This window comes from Cyclopterus lumpus, chromosome 14 (genome assembly GCF_009769545.1).
Source record: "Cyclopterus lumpus isolate fCycLum1 chromosome 14, fCycLum1.pri, whole genome shotgun sequence".
In the NCBI taxonomy this organism is placed as follows: Eukaryota; Metazoa; Chordata; class Actinopteri; order Perciformes; family Cyclopteridae; genus Cyclopterus; species Cyclopterus lumpus.
In genome coordinates, this window is record NC_046979.1 from 7,377,403 (window position 1) to 7,398,122 (window position 20,720).

Consider the following 20,720-nt stretch of genomic DNA (forward strand, 5'->3'; position numbering starts at 1 on the left):
AGTGAGGGGGGGTCAAGACTGCATCATGGTTTTAAAAATGATACAGTGAGTTTGGATGTGTATGACTATCCAGATACCTACCACATACAGTAAAAAAGTTGCAGTTAACATGAATCTCACTGTTACAATTTACGATAGTCACACAAGAGATCTGATTCACTGTCCAGTAGCTGTACCTCATCCAAAAGGAATAAATACGTTAATTCCTATCTCCCTCAACGTATTAAGGGTTAATCCCATTCAACCCTTTGATTTTTAGCAATTTAAACTCAAAGCAGATCCTGCCGTCTGCTTTCGTGCATTCTTATCTCATGGGCCAAAAATCTCATTGTTCAACAATTTGCAGCTGGCTGGTGATGAGAACATGTAGCTGTAGTAACAGTGCACTGTTTATCTTGGTGGAAGCGTTCTTCTTTCACATATGTTTTTTTTTAACTAAGTTTCCAAGAGTCCTCTGAGTCACGCCACTGACAGACGGCCTGACACACAATGGCTTGTTCACGACTTGCTTTGAAAACATGCAGCTTTTTCTGCCCTAGTCTGTAAAATGGTTTGCTTACTTGTGTCTGTATGTTTGTGGGTGGATGTGTACATCTGGATCTGGTTCTCAGTAGGAAAAAGGCTCTCTGAAAAAATGCATATATAAATCAGACACAAACAACCGTGTAATGCGAAACAGGTGTGGACTTGGTAACATTAAATCTGTCTGTAATACCAAACCCAATGTTGTCATGCTGTTCTTACCCATCCCTGCTTCTATTGTATTCTCTCCTCACCACCGCCCATCTCTGCTCTTTTTGTTTGTCCCGTAGCTGGCGGTCCTGAGGGCAGTACCCAGGGGAATGTACGACGGCCCCGTGTCTGAGTTCTCCATGTCCCGTGGTGGCACCCCCTCGGCCTCAGCACGTACCTCTCCCACCAAACAGCCAGTCAGAAACCTGCACCAGTCTGGATTTAGTCTAGCAGGTAACCCTGCACTATGCGGTGAGCCCAGCTTCTTAATACAAACCCCACCCCGCCATCACCCGGCCCTTCATCTGTTTATGGTCTCTATTGATTTACACTGGACGTCGAAGCTTCAAAGGCGCATGCATGTGCAGCAGTCGCTCCCCCATCGCGGCCCCCTTTTATCCCAACTGAGCTACAACCTCATGCTGTGAAGGACCACAGTCATGGGATTTTCTTTTACATGTTGCTCTGAATGATGCATTCACATCCCTTGGTGATACGCTTCAAGCCTGTAGAGTAACATAATAATCTCCCATTATCCCGTTTTATACTTTATGATATACAGAGTATGGCATGTAAATGTCTGCAGTATACCAGACTCATTCGAAAAAAGGGCAATTTGTCTGTTAATACATGTTATTAAGTTGGCCACTTAAGCTCCTTTTGAGTTTTAATGAGCCAGAATGCAGACAGCATGAAGTAATATTTGTGTATGAAACCAGTTAGCTGTTTTGTGCTTGAGTGGAGTTTGACATGCCACCAAAGTCAACATGTAACCAAATTAAAACCATACAAACTGTACAATTTGACCCATACGCATCTATGATGGTATCCCCATTTACATTTCTAGATGAATTAGCATTTGAGATAAGAGCTCAGTACTTTGGTGTATTTCTGTATTATTCACATTGTACGAAGCAAACCCTGGTTTCTATTCTCCTGCATTCTCATGTATTTTGCACTACTCAACACCTCATGTCCCAACTCAGTTTGATCATTCATTCCCTGTAATAATCTCTAGGAAATGCACCTTAAATCCGTTTCCCCCGCTGAATTACTCTCTGACAGTGTCTCACGCCTCGTTTGTCTGGCTCCTTGGGACACTGTGACCTCTAACAACTACCTTGTTGTAATGTCAAGCTCCATTTAGAGTTTCAAGTGTTTTCCACAGTTACACTTGCTGTAAGTCACGCTGGATATGCATTTTGGCTCACGGCCTAACACATTTCAGTCCAGGCGTCTGGACGTGGTCTATTATGTTAACCTATCGAATGTGAGAGATCACAACACTGTGTATTCACATTCGACATCTGTTCCATTAGGCTGAGCTGCTGAGTGACACCCTCATTGTGCCCACATGTAAGGTATTGGATTAGCTTTCATTTAGAAAACAAATTGTTTTTGTCAGGCTGCCAAACAGTAAAACTGTGCACACATGTTAAAATTGTAAATCGCATAGTTTCCATCCATCCCCGATGGATTGTCCATGTAAATCAGTGAGAGCAACCCCTTTCTACCTGGACAGAACACAGCTGTTCTTACAGTATGTGTCTTCGTGAATGGTTGTAGTAGTATTTCATATGTTGGATAACTCCACAGATTAGTGTTTAGCTTTTGGCTTTATTGAGCAACCTGTCTTTACAAGCGTAGGTTATGTGTGATACCTCATCGATGACAAACGACGGTGACCTCCGCTGGAAAGAATTTCCACATTTGAGCACATGGATTTAGAGGGGAGTAAGGCTGCTCTTGGTTTCCCCAGACGTTGTAACGATCCAGTGTGTTTTTGTGTATGTGTGCGTACAGTATTTTTTTGGGGGGGCCACCACCTGCAGAGTTGATTTACTTGTCTGTAATGAGATGGGGAAGATTGTTTGCTTAGATACAGTGTATCATAGTCTGACATCATTCTAGTTTCCATTCATATACTGGCTGTATTAATTTGTTGCAGCAGAGGCTCTGGCTCATCCTTTAGAAACACAATGCTTTATGTCAAACTGCAGCTTCTTGTGTACATGTTTCAGTAGCACTCATACAGGGCTAGGTCTGCTGTTGAATCCCCCTGTCGTCTCAGTGGCACGTACATATATCATAGACAAATGTGTCCTGGAAAGTAATAATGCAAGTGCATGACAGCAATTATTTGTGTCCCATGATGAAGCCTGAAAGGATTGACAAATGGGAAACATTATTGTTTGAAGAGTTGATACAACTTTAAGTAAAGTACATGCTAACTAACCCACGATAACACTTTGGAGGTGGTATGCATGTGCTCCACTTTGCCATACACGTTAAATGCACTTATTTTGTCCCATTGGGGACACATGGAGTGTTCTGCACCATGAACTAATTAGCATGCAGGTGGGGATATTATTACATAATTAGAGACGGGCATTGTATAAGTATGTTTATGGAAATACAAGTCTCTTCTCCATCTCTCTAATAATGGGGAAACTGATTTGCAGCATTTTCTTGAATTGCAAATCATACTGTTGCATCTGAAGCAATTTGTCTTCTAAATGTCGCTCTTGAATTCTCTATCTGCCCTGGTTTCCATGTTGGCCTCCTTTTGCCTCGCGCACTCTTTTCTCTTTCTTTTCCACGTAATTCGCTTTATCTGACTGTCCCCCCTCCTTTCCTCTCTGTCCAGGTCCCGCCACCCCAGATGACATCCCTATCAGGCCTGCTGGCCGCCGTATCGTAGTGCCCCCCGGTGGTCGTTCCAACATCACATCCCTCAGTTAAACAGCAAGAAGACGGAGGGGGGGTGGGGGGAGGATGCGTCCAGAAAACGACAGCAACCAGAGGGCAGGATTGAGGGAGGGAGGGAGGGAGGGGAATGGGGAATGGATGGAGGAGCAGATGCAGAGGACCATGATTAGTTAAAAGAGCAAAACACTGAATCCTCATGCCTTACCTGTCACAACGCCACCTTGCTCGGATGAGAAAAGCATCCCTTTTCCTGCCGAGTTCGTATTGAAGCACAACACACCTGATCCGTCTTTAGCTTCACTTCTCAGTATAGAATACAACACACTACAGTGAAAACATGTCCTCTGTGTTACTTGTTAATGGTAAACTACACCAGTAAAACATATAGAAACAAACTCTGCTCTCAAAGGATAATGGATACTGCCTTTCTCAGATTGATGCAATGGTTCTTTCACCCTGTTTGGCTTTCAATGTCACCCTGTTTTCAGTAGCCTGCTTTCTCCATAGTCAGCAACACTAGATCCCACATTAGCCATGTTTTCTCATGCAGTACCATTGATTAGCTCTAGATGGCATTGTATATACGGTAGATGTAATGTAGCTTTGTGAATGATGTTTGTTGCAGCCTGTTTGGGTTTACTGGACCAAGTAGAAGGTATTTATCACATCTCAGAGCAGGAGTGCTGTTGGACACGGAGCTGCATTGGCCACAATAACATGGGTGACTTTTGCCACCCGCTCTCCTCTGAGGTGCTTGATGAATACCGTCCCTATGTTGTATTGATTGAATAATTATTGATGTTAATAAAGGAAGACAGACACATGAATAGAAAGGGTTTGAGCATTCTTTATCTCCAAAAGTGTTTGTTTTTTAATTTCCTGCACTCTAATATGGATGTATTGAACATGAAACCGTCCTTTGCATTTGCTTCTAGCTTATTGGCTGCTTTTGTCATCCCGAAATCATCTTAAAAAATGAGACGGATGGGAAAAAAAAGATTAACAAAAAAAAAGAAACCTGTTCACAAGACGTACAAATACATACAACTGTCCCTTGTAGCTGAGCCGTAACTTTTAATGATGAGCTTTGGAATTGAGGACAATGAAGAAAACCAGATGCAATTATATGAATAAGTGACATCTGCTTTCAGATAACAGCTCTCCACCTCCTGCTTTACCTTTTTCATTCCTGACAAACTGGGCTCTCCATTTAGAACAAGAGGAAGACCATCATTCCCTTGTCATCCCTACATAGCCCTCTAGTGCAATCCTGACCAATACTAATTCAACACCAGCCTGAATATATAACCATGGGCCCAAGTTAGTTTACACAAAGCACTTTGGATCTGGTTGTTTTTGAGGGGGGCTTAGAGCTTTTTATGTCTTCTGTTTACTGGCAAGGCAGAGGATCGCGGTGCAGTAAGGGAAGCTTTTATTTTGTTGCTGTCCCACTGCGGGGGGAAGGAGGGGAGGCGATGTTGTTTTTATTTGGCAGCGGTGGGGCCGAGTCTGAGGCTGGCACGAGCGGTGGTTTGTTGTATTTATGTTAGTTTGACGACCTTTGTTATTGTTTTTATGTTGTCTCTTTTTTTTTTAAAACTGTTTTATCAAAACCCTGAGATGGCAGGTACAAAAATAAGGTGTATTGTGGAGGTATGATTTGTTTCCTGAATAAACATGAGTTGCAACTGACTGATTGGGATCTCTGGTTTTTCATTGAGAAGTATGCACTAAAGGTGGACAAAAGAAAATGGTCTTTATTGATGAGGAAGAGATCTAAACGTACAGAGAGTGTAAAAGTAGGCAACATTTATTTTATGGTAATCAAATCTGTCCTCCCTCTTGGATTAACGTTGCACATTTTTACTATTTGCATATGCATTAGCAGTCAATTTAAGTGCGACACAATGTACAGTATTCATAACACATCCAGGAAGATGAGCTTTACATATTGAGTGTCTTCCTACTTTGCATCAAACACTATTACTCATTTCTCAATAACCCAGAATTGCTTAAAACCCAAGGGCACTATATATCTGTATCCACATCTTTGCTGGCTATTTATACGCCTAAAGTGTCCACTTTATTGGACACTATATCTTTCCTTTTATAGCCCATTTATTCAGACAGTGAGTCATCATGGCTGTGTGAATAATTTAGGCAGAGTTGAGGGGTTCAGGTTTTATGAGCAACATGCGTAATAGAAGCAACATTTGTTGAGGTTTGAATGACACCAGCACTTGAACTGTCACAGACAAAAAAAAGGTATTTTTGTGCTCCTTGCTCTGTATATCAGATGTCGGATCTGTAACAATTCTAATAGCCCAGTAACAAAAATAACACTTAAGAATATTGTGTCGTAATGACAAATACACGTTGTTACCATTGAATCAACAGCTCATGCCCCATAGCAACAGTCTATTATGCTCCTATTCTGATGCAATCCATCTATTGGCCACCAGGGGCAGCGTGTGCAGAAGAACACGTGCAATCAAATAACGTTCACGTTTTGATGCTAAATGCTGACTGTTTGACATTTTAAACATGTGTTCAATAATGCGTTACCTCGGGTAGCCCTCCAGGTGTGTGACGACTCGATGTGACTCCTCCAAACTAAGTACTGTAGGTTTTGATTACTGGTAATTATTTATTTGTAGTCAATTTTGCAGGGACGAATGGTAAAAGAAGAATACTGTAAAAAGACAGTCAACTTTAAAGATGAAGCTGTATATGTGACGCGCACACACACACGCGCGCGCACACACACACATACACACACACACACACACACACACACAGACACACACCGTGTGGCGATTTTCAAAACTCCAGCAGGACATAAAGGTAAGTCTCATCTACCCCCCCCCCCCCCCCCCCCCCCCCCCTTCCCTCCACCACCACCACTGTTTTGAGATGTTTATTTCTGCATCACAGATCATATTTGCAGGCTGTCTTATATGGAAACTAAACTAATGCCAATTGAACTGATTGGTAAGGAAAGTGCACATCGTGAACATAATGAATCACCTAAAGGATGGCTAAAGTGTGCACTCAGTCCCGTTGTGTTGTGGGAGACACACACACACACACACACACACACACACACACACACACACACACTCCCCCCCCTCACTGTGCGGTCCAACAATTAAACTGCCGCAAGGTCCCTCATGCATTGTTTAATGGTGAGTAAATGTCTAATGACATCATCGCAATCATGCGAAGTGGTAAAGATGAAGGTCGTAAAAATGCAGACTAAGTTTGGAACAAGAGATGAGTCAGCAACCTAAATCTAAACGGGGGCACTGCGTGCGGTGCTTGTTGGGGTTGCAACAGAATGACAAAGTGCACGACTGTAATGAGAAAACATTACCGAAGAGGATAATGTCGATTAGTTGTTATCCAGTCCTCTCCTTCCTTAAATGAGCCTTTTTGTGTATATTTTAAACCAAGGTGTGCTGCTTTCATCTGTGGGGATTCCACATAGCATATTGGGGAGGCATTTATCAACTGAAAATCCCCCTCAGATCTGCCATTAATGTGGAGATGTGCTGCCTCAGCTCAGTGGAGGAAAGCCTTCTAGATGACCTAGGGAAGTGATGGACACAGATCTGTTAACTATGGATGTGTGTGGGCGAGAGAGAGAGAGAGAGAGAGAGAGAGAGAGAGAGAGAGAGAGAGAGAGAGAGGAAAAGCATATCAGCATCAGCACAAAAGCATTTCTGACCATGAAGTTTATTTTTTGTTTCCATTTATCGTGTCCTATTTGAAATGTGTTCAATACTCACCCTTATGGCTTAGTAAGTTATATCTTTACATATTATTATTCATACCATGAGCATCTTACCCCTCTGTAGGTTACTAACTGCACTACTCGTCAGTTACCATGAGGGGCAGCATACTACACATACAATGCATTTACATGCATGTTTTGTTTCAGGGTAAAAGACCTTTTAGCCGAATTATTTAAATCCTTCTACTTGTCCTGATTTTGTACTGGGTGAGTACTGATGTCATTCCATGTACCATTTTTCTCATTCAGAAAGACGTGACGTGAAATAAAGCACAAGGCATAGTCAGATTGGTTCAGAAAAAGAAAGTCTTTTTTTAAGGCACACCTTAATAGTTTGCAACTCCATCACATTTGAATACAATAAACACAAAGTGACAACTGAAGGACAACAAAACTGGAATGAAATTCACAGGTGTGAAACTAATCTGTTCCCAGACTTAATTGTTTTTTTAGGTTTTGGGGTAGGTTTTATTAACACAAAATGTTATTACCGGTGTAAAATACTATTTGTCAATTATTATTTAAATGTTCACTTTTTAAATCGACCACATCAGATGATTATGTTGAATAAAGTAAGATAATAATTCACAAATATAATTTACCCCGAGTATACCCAGGATCACTCTATCTGTTTAACTATCCCACTAGATCTCATAACTTGTACAGAAAACCACCGGTGGATCTGTAAATATACATCAATGACGACAACAACAACAACGACAACAACAACAACAACAACAACAACACAAAGTTAAGTCAAAACGCTGTACCAATTTTCAATAGAAAAGTGCCAACAGTAATGAACTGAATAGAGTGAAATCTATTTTAAATATTATAACAAGTACCATAGACTTGAAAGGATTGAGTTGTATTGCACATATGATCGAGGTCAGTAGGATGACTAGACAGAAGTAGAAATGGCTTTTACTGACTGATTTTGAAAAAATATCAGGTTTTTCCTACCTACATGTACAGTTTAAGGGATAGAGCTGTGTGCCATATCTATGTAATAAGGCATCCCTCCAAAACTTCAGAGACAGGTGTGGTTTCTTAGACATAGTTTCAGACAAATCTTAAAGTACATTTTTAATTGAATAAACAAGGGGTAATATCTGGCCTAGTGCTTATTAGTTCCATCGTTGTTTTGTTGTTAACAACTTTGAATGTGAAAATTAATATTAGGATTTTTTTCCCCACTGTGTTTACTGCTGAATACAATTTGCACAAGAGGTTTGTCGCAGAATGTATTATATTATTCCATGGGAGCATTTTGAATACTAATTTACGGACTTATCTGGTGGCACATGTAATTGGGTGTATTAAACACAAAAAAAGAAGGGCACAAACCTTATTTGACAAAAATCGAATTTCAATGCGTACAGTTACTGAAAATAAATCTTATCTAGGACTCAGCTTAATCCACGTCTATAAAACCATCCCTAAGGGAATAAGTGTTCACTCACAGCTTTAGATTTTTTTTTGTCTCTCTGTGCATAAATGCTACAGTTGATGAAGAAGCATGTGCAAAGCGAGGTTCAGTGCAAAACATATAACACCTACCATCTACCTTTTCTACATTTGTATGGCTATAAAACTTTATTTAAAGCCCCTGCCGGTCATTGGCAGATTGATCTTGCTGTTGTGCTCGGAGCTTTCAACCACACCTGGTGGCCTGAACTTCAGAGACTTCATAAAACTTCCAAGGTCAAGAGTGGACCTTCAAGGTGAACCTTAAAACCATTGTTTGTCAAATGCATTTAAAATTCCAGTCTTTGACTTGATAGTAACTTAAAGCGTACGCAAGTGAAAAGAAAACTTGCAGTCGCCTATCCTACCATCTTCGTTAGCTTGACTAGCTAAGCTAAGCTTAATGACCACGACCACCATGTATCTGCCGCTATGATAAAGTGAGCCATTCGCATCCAAGCCTACAGTTCAGCTCTTCATTTTCTATCGTAGAGGAATCTGTGTACCTCTCCGTTTGAATGTGTTGTACTCTTTAGTGTCATGCTCGAGTCCTGTGTATCGCAACGGGACGAAGGCGTCCACCCTCGTGCCAATTCTCGTTGAGTCCATTTCCGTAGCGCTGGAGAACCATTGTCGTATTGAAATTAACTGGAATTAACCAGGAAGTGCATTGGCTGAGAGAAGACGCCTGAGTGTCCCGCCCCCAAGTCAGCAGCGGCACATACAGCTTTCGGCCAACGCTAACCACGTCAACACTTTATTACCGTGACAGCTGAGCAGGTGTGGCATTGTCTCCTTTTTTTAAAATTGTATTTATTTTTTGGCAGGGGAGTGACCTCCTTTCCACTTCAGCACGCTGCCCAGAGTAGAGGTCGAGCAGACCGTAGAGCACCAGAGTGATGAAAAGGAGCGTGACATGAGATCTGCTGAGAGTCCATCTTCTTTGTGACAGGAAAGCCAAAAGCCTCGGTGTGACGTGACTGCTGCTCCGGGAGTCCGTTTTTTTTTTTTTTTACTCCTGCAGTTCCGCAGACCTCGATGTGGGTTTTGTGGGCGAACAGTGATGCATGAGTACGTGTTGTGGTGCGGGGACATTGGAGATGAGTGCCTGTGCTGATAGAACAATATGTGTCTTTGTGTAAACTGCTGATCTACAAGCTGTAGGCAGGTGCAAGTGGTAAGGGACTACGTTTGGGATTCTCGGGTCTCGAGACCTATCCTGATAAGAAGGCAGCCGGTTCAACGTTGTTGTTCTGTCCATCCTCTATCGCCTTGTTCTTCTCACTCATGGACAGCTCAGAGGAGTCTGAGTCCACCACTGCTTTCTTTGACCTGTTGAGTAAAGAACATCCTCATTAGGACACATCACTGACATTTTATCGGTCTACCTTAACTTTGTGCCTCTGATGCCGTTTTTACAGACATTTACCAAATTGAATGTGACATTTGGCAAGGTTTTCAATTTTTTTTTTTTTTTTTAAACTTTAAATTTAGGCCTCGCTGCAGTCAAAAAAATAAAACCCAGAACATTTCATTTTCTTTGAACGTTTACACTCGGATGTAAATCATTCCACAATGAGATGACCAGTGTTGGTTGAAGAGCAGGCAACGGAGGTTCCTTACTTTTCTCTGTTGAAGACAATGAAGTCTCTGTGGACATTATCCAATCTCTGCTGCAACTGACCATTCTGGAGGCGAGACAAGCAAACACAAAACTTCAGTAACTCAACTGCTGGCAAATCCTGAAAAAAGCAATTACAAAATCTTTAGTCATTATCAATCCTATCTACAGAATTGATTTTGATTATAATGTACACACAGTTGTTTTAGCGTCACTGGTTGCAGACAGGCAGTAGACTGCACTCACTACTTTCCTCACAGGAGTTTCTTCTCCTTTAATAAGATGCCAGAAAGAGGAATGTGCCCTAACTTTAGAGGACACATGTGCTCTCCACCTGCTTGATGCACTCATACATATTTGGCCACTTAATCATGTGAGAACATCCGGCTCTGTCATGCCAGACTGTCCTCACACGAGTGTCTAGTGCCGAGCCAAGTAGACGGGTGCTTTCTGACTGTCCGTGGGAGGCAGTGACGAGAGAGATCATAGAGATACATCAACATTAGGACACTGCACTGTTCGTGCGTGTGCGTGTGACAGGGAGGCAAACTAGCAGAGACACAAGAACAGATTATGGAGAAAATGAAAAAATGCAGAGCAGATGATGATTTTTGCCTACTAAGACCTGACAATATTACCTCTCGTCAGCAGATTAGCGAACCAAAATTAAATTTATTAAATTAAACTTAAACTGGCCCATTTGGTCCTCAAGAATGTCTCTTTGAGGAGTTTCCTCATCCTTATCGAGGTTAGGGCGTCCAAGGACGTAGGCTCCTAATCCTCAAGAGAGCTGCTCCCCAATACAGCCCTCCAGTCACTTCCAGGTTCATGGAAAGCCCCTCCAGGAGAGAAGTGACTGACTCCTTGCCCAGAGCAGTCAGTCACGCAGCCCAGCAGAGAGGCTCTGTACAGGTGCTGTCACAGTGGGGGAGCAGCCACTGGCAGACCAAAAGCCATCAACTAAAGTATGGCAGCGAACCAGAGAGAGAGAGAGAGAGAGAGAGAGAGGGAGGGGGGGGAGAGATAGAGGGAGCTGCTCTGTATGTACATTTGAAAAGTGAACGGAAAGAACAGAAGGTGTCGAAGTGCATGAGTTAATTATCTTGCCCAGTGGCAGTCAGTGTCTTTCCTTGTGGGCTTCTGGGTAAGGGACCCTTTCACAGCAGTATCACCGAGGAAAATGACAAATTCACAACATAACTACATGAACACAAATCATCCAGACAGAGTGTGGGAACAAAGGGTGTGCTTGTGTGTGGGTGATGCAGACGACTGCAAGGACAAAGAAGCAATCAGGCGGACAGAGACAGGCGAGGAATACTGTATGCAATTTGTCTAACATCGGTGATGGATGTGACAGATTGAGACGATGGGAGTGATGGAGGGTTTCCCATTTCACAGTGACATATTGTTAGATCTAAAGACATGCTAGAACCTGATAATACACCACCACTTCCACCACCTTTGCATAACCGTTCCCCAGTTTGTCTCTTTGTCACTCTTTTTAATTGTTTATTTAAAGATCCAGTGAAATAGTTTGTTATTTACAGCTATCAGAGTTGCAGGAGGAGGTTGAACACAAGTTGCACTGCTTAAGTGCAACTTGTGTTCAACCTCCTCCTGGCCTTGCAGAGAGAACAGCAACATTCACTCTTTGCAATTCACCACCACCTCTCTCTGTCTCTCCCTCTCTCTCTCTCTCTCTCTTTATTTGTTGCTTTTGAAAAGGCAGTTCAGAAGCTAATTGCTTAGATTAAACTTTTCATTTAATGAGACACTCCAACAGGGAGCTCTGCTGGAAGCAGGAACGAGTGTGCCGAGATCATGAGTGTGCACTATATTCTATTGCATTAAATAAATTGGATCACTTATAGATCGTGAATTATATTATCATCGAACGTACGCTATAAATAGTATGCGTATCCCACACTGTATTTCATTAATATTTCATCAGAATCCACTTTGGCACATGGCAAATCAAACCAGTGCTATGGATTTTAGAAAAAAGAAATATGGCGAGTGTGAACAGTTATTATTTTTAGTTTTTTTTCACCCCATCGGGAATAATGAAAAATGGTTCTTAGGAGGAACGATCACAGCATAACCATTTTCACTTTTTGAACGACTGCCTTTCCGAAGGTATTCCTGCATTCAGGACTAAACTGGGGACAAGCTCCGACTGCACTTTTAATTAGTGCCACACATGGAGCTGTATCCTCAGATAGGCGTGCAGCTCTCTCTCTCTTCCACTTCCAATTGATTTACCTGACTTTAATAATAATTAAGTGATTTTGCAATACCTCTATGCAGCGTCTATTTGCCTAGCAGCAAGCACATATACATTTGAATAAACATTTTATTTTTCTGGAACAGATCGCAAAGGACAGGGAAGAATGCTGAAATCCTGTTCGACAACTTCATCGTACTGAAAGCTACAAAAAGGTCAAATGTCATGCGTGTAATTTCATGTGCGTATATATCAGCTATTACGTGTAACGCTGTTGCTGCCACCGAGGGACCACCTTGAATCACCCCAACAACAGCAGCCTGACAACAATAAAGCCACGTCCTGTCACACACTCTCAACAGCAGGTTTTGCTTTAAGGCGTCATCAGCGGTTCTGGTGAAAGGATTGTTGATATTTGGACTCGGCATGACATATTCCTGCAAAGCTTCCGTGACCGGAGGAGAAATCTGAGAGCGGACGTTTTTTTTTTACAAGCGCACAGAGGCAGCCTGGGTGTGAGGAGAAGGGTTGAAGCTGGAGCGCAGGAAATCTGTGCAAGAGCAATATATCTGAGTGCGAGCATACAGTTTGAGTACAAGCAGAGCAAATCCAAGTGCAAGCAAGGGCCAGAGTGTGAGTGAGGACAGAGGGAAAGCATTGCAAAAAATCTGAACGTTTAATCAATGAATCGTGCTCTCAAATTAAAAGAACACGCTTCTTGAATGAAGATAAGAAAAACAGCTCCATAGTTTCTTTGCACAGGTTTCCACTCTGTTTCATAGATGCGGTAAAGAATATGCTCAAAGTTGCATTTTTTTTTTTATTAGGAGAGAGGTGTATGTGTTTGTGCAATAGGAGACTCAACAATTCATGTTGTTCCCAGAGCACAGTTCCAATTTTCTGCTGCTTATTATCAGTGATTTTATTGAGCTAATTCTATGCTACAATATGAGCGTAGTGGGAACATGGAGTCAGAGCGATAAAAGAAATAAAATGGATATGTGTTTGTATGTGTGTGTGTGTGTGTGAGTGGAGGAATATGCAAAAAGAATACAGAGCAGCCTCAGGGTAATGAGTAATAAGCTGGCCAGGACAGCATTAGGCAACTAGCTTACTTCATTCAATATTGATCTGCTATTCTTCAGAAATGCTGCACAGACCATCTCCCTCTCTCTTTTGTGTACACATGCATGCACGCACACACACACATTCATGCACACAGTTTCATGCACACATATCAAGCATCAAGCTCTCTTATGTGCATCCATCACAAGTGGCCCCTCAGCTCCCTCGCAAATGGATATGGAAAAGCATCGCACAAACCGATATTTATAAAGCTAATAAAGATATTTATAAACTGAAATATTCTCCCTGAAAGACCGACACATGCTGCAAAATATGATCATATATATATATATATATGAAAATATATTTTAAACAATTAATTTCGAAAGAATAAAAACTATCAAAAGGACATTGAATGAAGACAGTAGCAATCCACAGACTAATGTCAAGATGGCAGAATAAAAAAATTAAATAAAAAAAAAATTCTTTACCAAGAGGAAGATATTCTGAACAAACGTATTTATCATAAACACCTTCAAAAGGGACGCTGAGGTTTTTATTTGCTAGTAGTTTAAAAGGGGAGGACACATGTCCCAGACTCTGTTTGCAGATGTTATGGTGCCAACTTGGCCCGGGCTCTTGAGAGGGAGTTAATAAGGTCTTTAAAAAATCTTCTCTAGTCCTCTGTTTTTGATCTCTTCAAGACAGTTCAGCAAATCATACCCGCCATTGATATTTACGACTTATAAACCTCCCTGGTCGGCAAAAATCAATGAATGCATCACAACATCAGTACTTCTGTTACTATATGATACTCGTGTATTGTTAAAAATCATTTCAAAGTAGCGTTCTCCATTTTCACGTACAAAGATCTTTCCAAGCAGAATAGTTCTAATCCTGGTTTCAGTCAAACTGAATTAATCAAATATTTCCTATTTGATACTAAAATGAATAAGGACATTTAGACAGGAAACGCAAGCCATTAAAGTACAAACCCGTTTCATTGACTGTTTAGTGTTGGTGTTAGTTTCCTTTAGTCTGACCATTCACTGTGACTTCCTCTCTGGCTATTACCATAAATGTTTCCCTGAAAGGCTACAACATTTTTCATTAGAATAGAAGACTTTCTCTTTGTGGGAATGGGCCAAAGGATAACAAAGGTTTCCTGAAAGTGAGGTATCGCTGATATATGCACATGGGCAGGTCTCCATAAGCAGCTGTCGGCTTACATTAAACATGACGCACTTTGGGCAAGCGCTGACTTCTTATTGCAAGCTGGCAAAGAATGTGCTCCAGACTCCAGACCACACAAATTGTTTCACTTCTATTAGAAACGAGTCCCATAAACTGTTCCAACGTGCCAAAAGAGTGGGAGAGGGTCCAAACGTATTAACTTTGTAATGACATTGCTTGTATGTGTGTGTGTGTGTGTGTGTGTGTGTGTGTGTGTGTGGGCAAACAGTAGTGTGCTAAGGAAGGCTTCAACAGTGTGGTGAATTATTGTTGACGTCTCTCCAGACCCAGCACACACAAGAGCATTCTTACTGGGAAGACCATGAGCTGTTTGATTCTACTGCTGGAACCTTTACTTTTTACTGTCTCAATGGAAACATCCAAAGATACCAAATTGGACAGCATTGAGTCCTCTACTGTAAACACACTTCTCCTGTAATCACTAAAATCTCTCTTGTTTGATGCGTATCTCTTACACACTGATATGTAACGGTGGGGCGTGACTATCGACACAGGACAGGCGGTCCCCTCTACTTGCTCTTTGACCTCTTAGGGTCACACATAGCAGCAGCTTTATTAAATACTATGTGATGTCCCATTAGAACACTTTAATCAGAAGTATAATGTATTTGTGCAGAGAAGTAAAGTGAGGTCAAAATGCAGAAGTCGGTTGTGACAAAGGATGATGTTCCATCAAGTCACAGAGTTTATTATTAAAATACTTTCTCACAAAATTGTGGGGGAAAATGGGCTATGATTAGCAGACTAAGAAAACAACTTTTGTTAAGTAAATATTAGGGTTTACTACAAAATCTGCCCGGAAACTCTTCTTTTAATAATTTTGTAAATAACCCCGTAAGCAGCCCTCGCATAATCACGTGTGTCAACCTGATCTCTCTTTCTCCACAGAATGATATTTTGGTTTCCTCCAAGCTTTTCAACACCTTTTTATGTCCAATTTGGAGTTAAGATGAACATTTTTTTGTTGAAACTGCAGTTATCCTCAAAACAACAACGACAGCACACTTATCAGGTCCCACCGCTGCACTCGACCCAAAAATGAAATTTCTTTCATTATCCCAGCGTTTACGAGTGTGTAATGTGTGTACACGTGTGTGTTCTTTCCACGTCTCACTTGACCAGTTGATCAAATTAACCTTCAAGTGATTTCCTCTCTGTTTTCTTTAAACACCCAGAGGACAACAGCTGATTTATGTAGATGGAGAGACAGACTAAAAGACTGAGCTAGGTGATTGCCTTCTTCGCCTTCCCCCATACTCGCACCAGACAGACGGACGATTTATTGTGATGAAGACGAGGGAGGACAGAGCTCAACAGAACGTGTCCTCGAGACATTTGAAAGACAAACTAAGGAGAAACGCATCTCCTGTAAATGAGCCAAATGGAACCATCGGTCATCTTTCTTTAATGAATAAAGATGAGCACTGAGGGAGAGCCCCCTTTAAAGGGCTGGTAGATTAGTTTATTTTATCATGTTTTTTTATATCATTTGGTAACTTCCCAGTGGTGGTCTTTAGGCGTTCAAGCCCGACCATTCAGTTGTATTATTGCATTCAATGTTAAAAGGCTCACCTGTGGAGACCCATCAGATCCCTGGTCCTTGTTTTTTCTTGCAAGCCGTTTCTTCTTCTTGTGAAGTGGCTTGGACTCCAGGATCATTTCCTCCAGCTCAAATGTCGGGTCACAGTTTAGTCTCCGCCTCTATAGAGACGCAGACACATGCCGGCACTCATTTAAAACAAACAAAGAGATCTTATCTTCTGTTGAATTAGAATATACACCTCTGAGACATAACCCACATGCCGCACCAACACTTTTGTGAAATTCTAATGGTTTTGATTTCAGTATCAATCAGTGTTTCTGTATGCACTTGTAAATTAGAATATAGCTTACTGTAATTTGTATACATTTTTAGGGGGCGTTATTCTGTAGAAGCAAGATGATTGCGAGCTGTCACTTTTTGTCATTTTTAATATATTTTCTTAGTCATTGCTTCAGAAAAGACACACATTTTAACACTGTCTGACAACAGCAACAGTGCTTTCGTGAACGGCGTACCACTGACTGTTGTCGTATTGTGGCATGTTTCTTTGCCAATGTTTTACACTTCAAGATCAAAACATTAAGAGGGACAACCAAAATCTGGCCCTACTAAATTTTGGACATCTGCATCCCATAAAATAATCAAAATGCAGAAAGCCAATAAAGACAAAGCAGACGGAATGCTGGGAAGTCAGGAAACAAAATAGAATGGCCGAGTTCTCTCTTCCCGTTCAGACATTAACAGTCTATAAGGCCCTGAAGATAGAGGATAAGCCTATAATTAGATAGAGACACACTGTCAATCCCCCATCGATCCTCTGTGCTCTTCCTCTGCTGTGCCAGCGCGGCCCGCTGGGGAAACCTGCTGCTCTGCAGTCGCAATAGACTTAGAACTTCATCAAATCAACGAGTCATCTTTGCACTTGCAGCCGTCATTATTCTGCATGAGCCCCGGCACGAAGGAGTGACAATTACTGTCACTTTGCTGCTTCACTAAAACTATCATTGTTAGATCCATTAAAGTCGTATTTCATGCAAAACGAAACAAGAAAAAGCCAAGAAATCTTCCAGTTCCAGCATTTAAATTGTCAAAAAAATGTGCAGCTCTTGTGATTGTAAACAGAAACGGGTTTTTTGTATTGTTTGGACAGTTGGTTGGAAGAAAACCAAATGGTCGAGAAATGAATCAGCAGATTTGAAGTATAATCATTGTTTTCCCTCAATAATATATTTGTCACTAGTGTAGCTGAACGCATTTAGCATATCTGGGCCCATAAAAGCGAATTAAAGTGATCAATTGACAGCTATAATGCCAGTTTTATGACCGTCAAATGAAGTGGACGGTTGCAGACCATTCAGATCTTGTGTCAGATCCTCAATCCATATCCTACCAGCTTTGAGACAGGGCACAGTGAATCAGGTCAGTAAAAGACCACCTGTAGGGCTGCAGGCAGACCTGTTTCTGAGGCGTGTATACACATGTTGCTATGTCTGTCTCTGTATCTGGGGGTCTAATGCACACTCAGTGGGAGATCCAGCTCAGCCCAGCAGAGGGTAGTGTCTACAGCTCCACTAGAAAGGATTAGATAAGGAGTAGGTAGTTCATACTGATTCTCTTTTTCTTTTTTCTGAATGTGAGAAAATAGCAAAATCATGCATCACAGTGTCGATTGTTTTGTTTTTAAAGCATTTGGTTTTTTTTCTAATGTCAGGAAAAAAAGCTATTCTATTTGGTTGGGTAGCATACTGGAGTTCAGCTCAGTTTATCTTGTATACTCACGTTGGGAATAAAGCCGGGAGGAAGCTGTTTGCTGAGCACAGCATCCCAGTTGACATGTGACATGTAGTCCAGATCCTGTAGCTCTGCTAGACAGGAAATGCGCTTCTGGACATCTATGCACAGCAACTGAGGGAGACAGAGGGATTTGAGTAAGAACAATTGTCCATGGGGAGGCATGGCGAAAAAGTTAGAGGCTGAGTCCCACTGAGACAGGAGCACATGTTTGCCCTGAAGGATGTGTCTGAGAATGAGGATGCAGGGACGCAAGGGGGTCGAGGGCGGATGCTATGGAGGATTTAGAGAGAGGGAAAAGAAAATGAGGTACACATAGGAAGCAAATGGTGATGAGGAAGATTCAAGGGGTTGTGAAGCGTGAAGGACAAATATATTGAGCATGGAATTCTGCCCTTACATTCTCACTTTCTTTACATCTCTCTCTCTCCTTTTTGTCTCTGTCAAACACACACACACACACACACACACACACACACACACACACACACACACACACACACTCTCTCTCCCACACATTTACACATGCGACTGGAATCCCAATGAGGTACCAGGAGTCTGAGCACGAAGCAATGCAACAGTTTGACTGCAGTGGATCGCTTCCAAAACAAAACCCCAAATGCTACAGCGACGGTGCATCTGTTAGCTTCGCAAGTGACTTAATTGAAACAAGAAGAATACACCGTCTTAGTTTTCAGATGTAATAGTATGCTAATTACACCAAATGAATAAAAAACAAACCTTGTTATTAAGGAGCAACGTGGATAGCTTTCTTTCTTCAGTGTGCTGCTACGTGCGTTTGCAAGTGTTTGTAAGCGTGGGCTCACTTTGTACAGGATACCGTAGATTAATTTACCTTTTTAACTTTTACAATGTGCGTCACGACACAACACTATTTGACGATTATACTTCTGAAGCTGCTCTGCATGCTGCGCACAAATAAGCCGATAGTGTACAAACTAAGGCTGGCATGAAAGTGACCCTCTAATTCAGATTCTGTAGATGCACCTCGTGAAACGAGGGGCTGGTGTCGGGTACGGGTAGTTGTCTTCCCACAGGAAATAAAAAATTCAAACCGAGGAGCAACCCACCCAGAAAAGGCTAGACTCATCAACTTTGCTTTCTTTGCCCCTCTTGTCCGTATTCATAACAAGATCTCACCGGTCAAATTGATGTGACGTTGGCAGTTTACTGGTCGTTTCGCATTGTGGTATTGGGGTATTGGAGTTTTGCCAGCAGGCATAATTAATAGGAGAAGTTGGCAAGTGCAGGTTTAGATAAATGACCACATGGCGGTGTGGTGGACCCAATTCAAAGACACATCTGTTGTGTGACACTCTCACCCAGCCCACAGTTGAGAAAGGATTGGCAGACACTACACATTCACAGCGGCTAGTCACTTCAGATCCGGCTGATTGTGGGTAGTGGTGAGAGGGGTAGTTTACCAGGTATAGGAAGTACAGTATGCTGTGCATTATTAAACAAGCCCATCATTTACCTTTCTCAGTAGAGACTTCATCTCCAAAGACCAGGCTGCCGGGTAGCTGGGATGGACCTTGTGGAAGGTCTGAAGGATCTCATTTGCCGGTGTGCTGGATCTCATCACATATGGTCTCTGAGAAGAGGAGAGGACAGGAGAATAGAGGAGCATGTTACTGAATACTTGTATTCATAGCCATGCCCTCCCTGGAGGTGTTTCTTTGATACTGTGTGCATCTCAAAGTTAGTTCTTCAGTTGGCCCTCTCTACACTCTCCTCCTCTTCTCCTTGTGCTCTCCTTCCGTGAACCCATTTCCTACACTGATGAGAACAAATGATAGAGGAAACAAAGAATAAGGGACTATTCTCAAAACTTCAAGTTGTTGCCTTTTAGTGTGAGAGGGCTTTCTGTGAGTCATAAAACAAAAGGCAGCTTGTTGACAGTTCTTCACACCAATCCTTTTCCACCCTCTGGTCTATTTCGGGGACAGGAAGCCTCCTCCCACTTGAGTTGGAGAATGACACAGTGACCAGACACAGCTGGATGAGGCTGGTTTGAGGTGGACAATTCTGACCCTTTGCCCTTGTCACACACTTTTAATGCCTCATCCGATAGCTCATCAGAGGAGATGAAAGAGAAATGTGAGCGACATGCAACTCGGGTGGATGCCTGCCTCGACATTCCTACATTTTAATTTCAGGTTCTTTGAACAAGATGTTTTCTCGGGCCATTTTACTTTCACTTGCTGGAGCACTGGAAAGGGAGGAGAGAGACCACGTGCAGTGCTGTGCTGCAGGCGCTCCACTCCATGTTCTTTTTAGATGCATGATGTCAATTATGTTCGCCAGACAGGGCAAACATGGTGTCAGAGAGACCGTTATATTTTCTTTTAGATTCAGATTTTCTGATGACAGAAGGCAGAAATTGACTCAAATTGTTCCAATATATTCACACTATTTTGTAACTGTACCCCTACATCTCTGTGTTGCCTCTCTGGGGTTAATTGATGTCTAATTTATGAAAATAAAGGAGGATGCT

At 41.9% G+C, this 20,720-nt stretch overlaps 2 protein-coding genes across 3 annotated transcripts in view; one reads left to right on the forward strand and one right to left on the reverse strand.

The window, feature by feature from the left end:
* The window catches only part of dpysl3 (dihydropyrimidinase like 3), a 30,597-nt gene extending 25,465 nt beyond the window's left edge, over positions 1-5,132 (forward strand). The window contains exons 13-14 of one of the 2 annotated variants that reach the window (XM_034551017.1): positions 813-984; positions 3,380-5,132. In XM_034551017.1, the coding sequence (XP_034406908.1) occupies positions 813-984; positions 3,380-3,474 (267 nt within the window). In that variant the 3' untranslated portion in view covers positions 3,475-5,132. The remainder of the gene's footprint in view (positions 1-812; positions 985-3,379) is intronic. The other variant, XM_034551018.1, reaches the window with a different exon arrangement.
* A 2,390-nt stretch (positions 5,133-7,522) lies between these two features.
* stk32a (serine/threonine kinase 32A) overlaps positions 7,523-20,720 on the reverse strand; it is a 65,063-nt gene continuing 51,865 nt past the window's right edge. The window contains exons 12-16 of the mRNA XM_034551008.1: positions 19,701-19,817; positions 18,191-18,316; positions 16,441-16,569; positions 10,325-10,389; positions 7,523-10,033 (exon numbers count right to left, since the gene is read on the reverse strand). Of these exons, the coding sequence (XP_034406899.1) occupies positions 9,916-10,033; positions 10,325-10,389; positions 16,441-16,569; positions 18,191-18,316; positions 19,701-19,817 (555 nt within the window). The 3' untranslated portion in view covers positions 7,523-9,915. The remainder of the gene's footprint in view (positions 10,034-10,324; positions 10,390-16,440; positions 16,570-18,190; positions 18,317-19,700; positions 19,818-20,720) is intronic.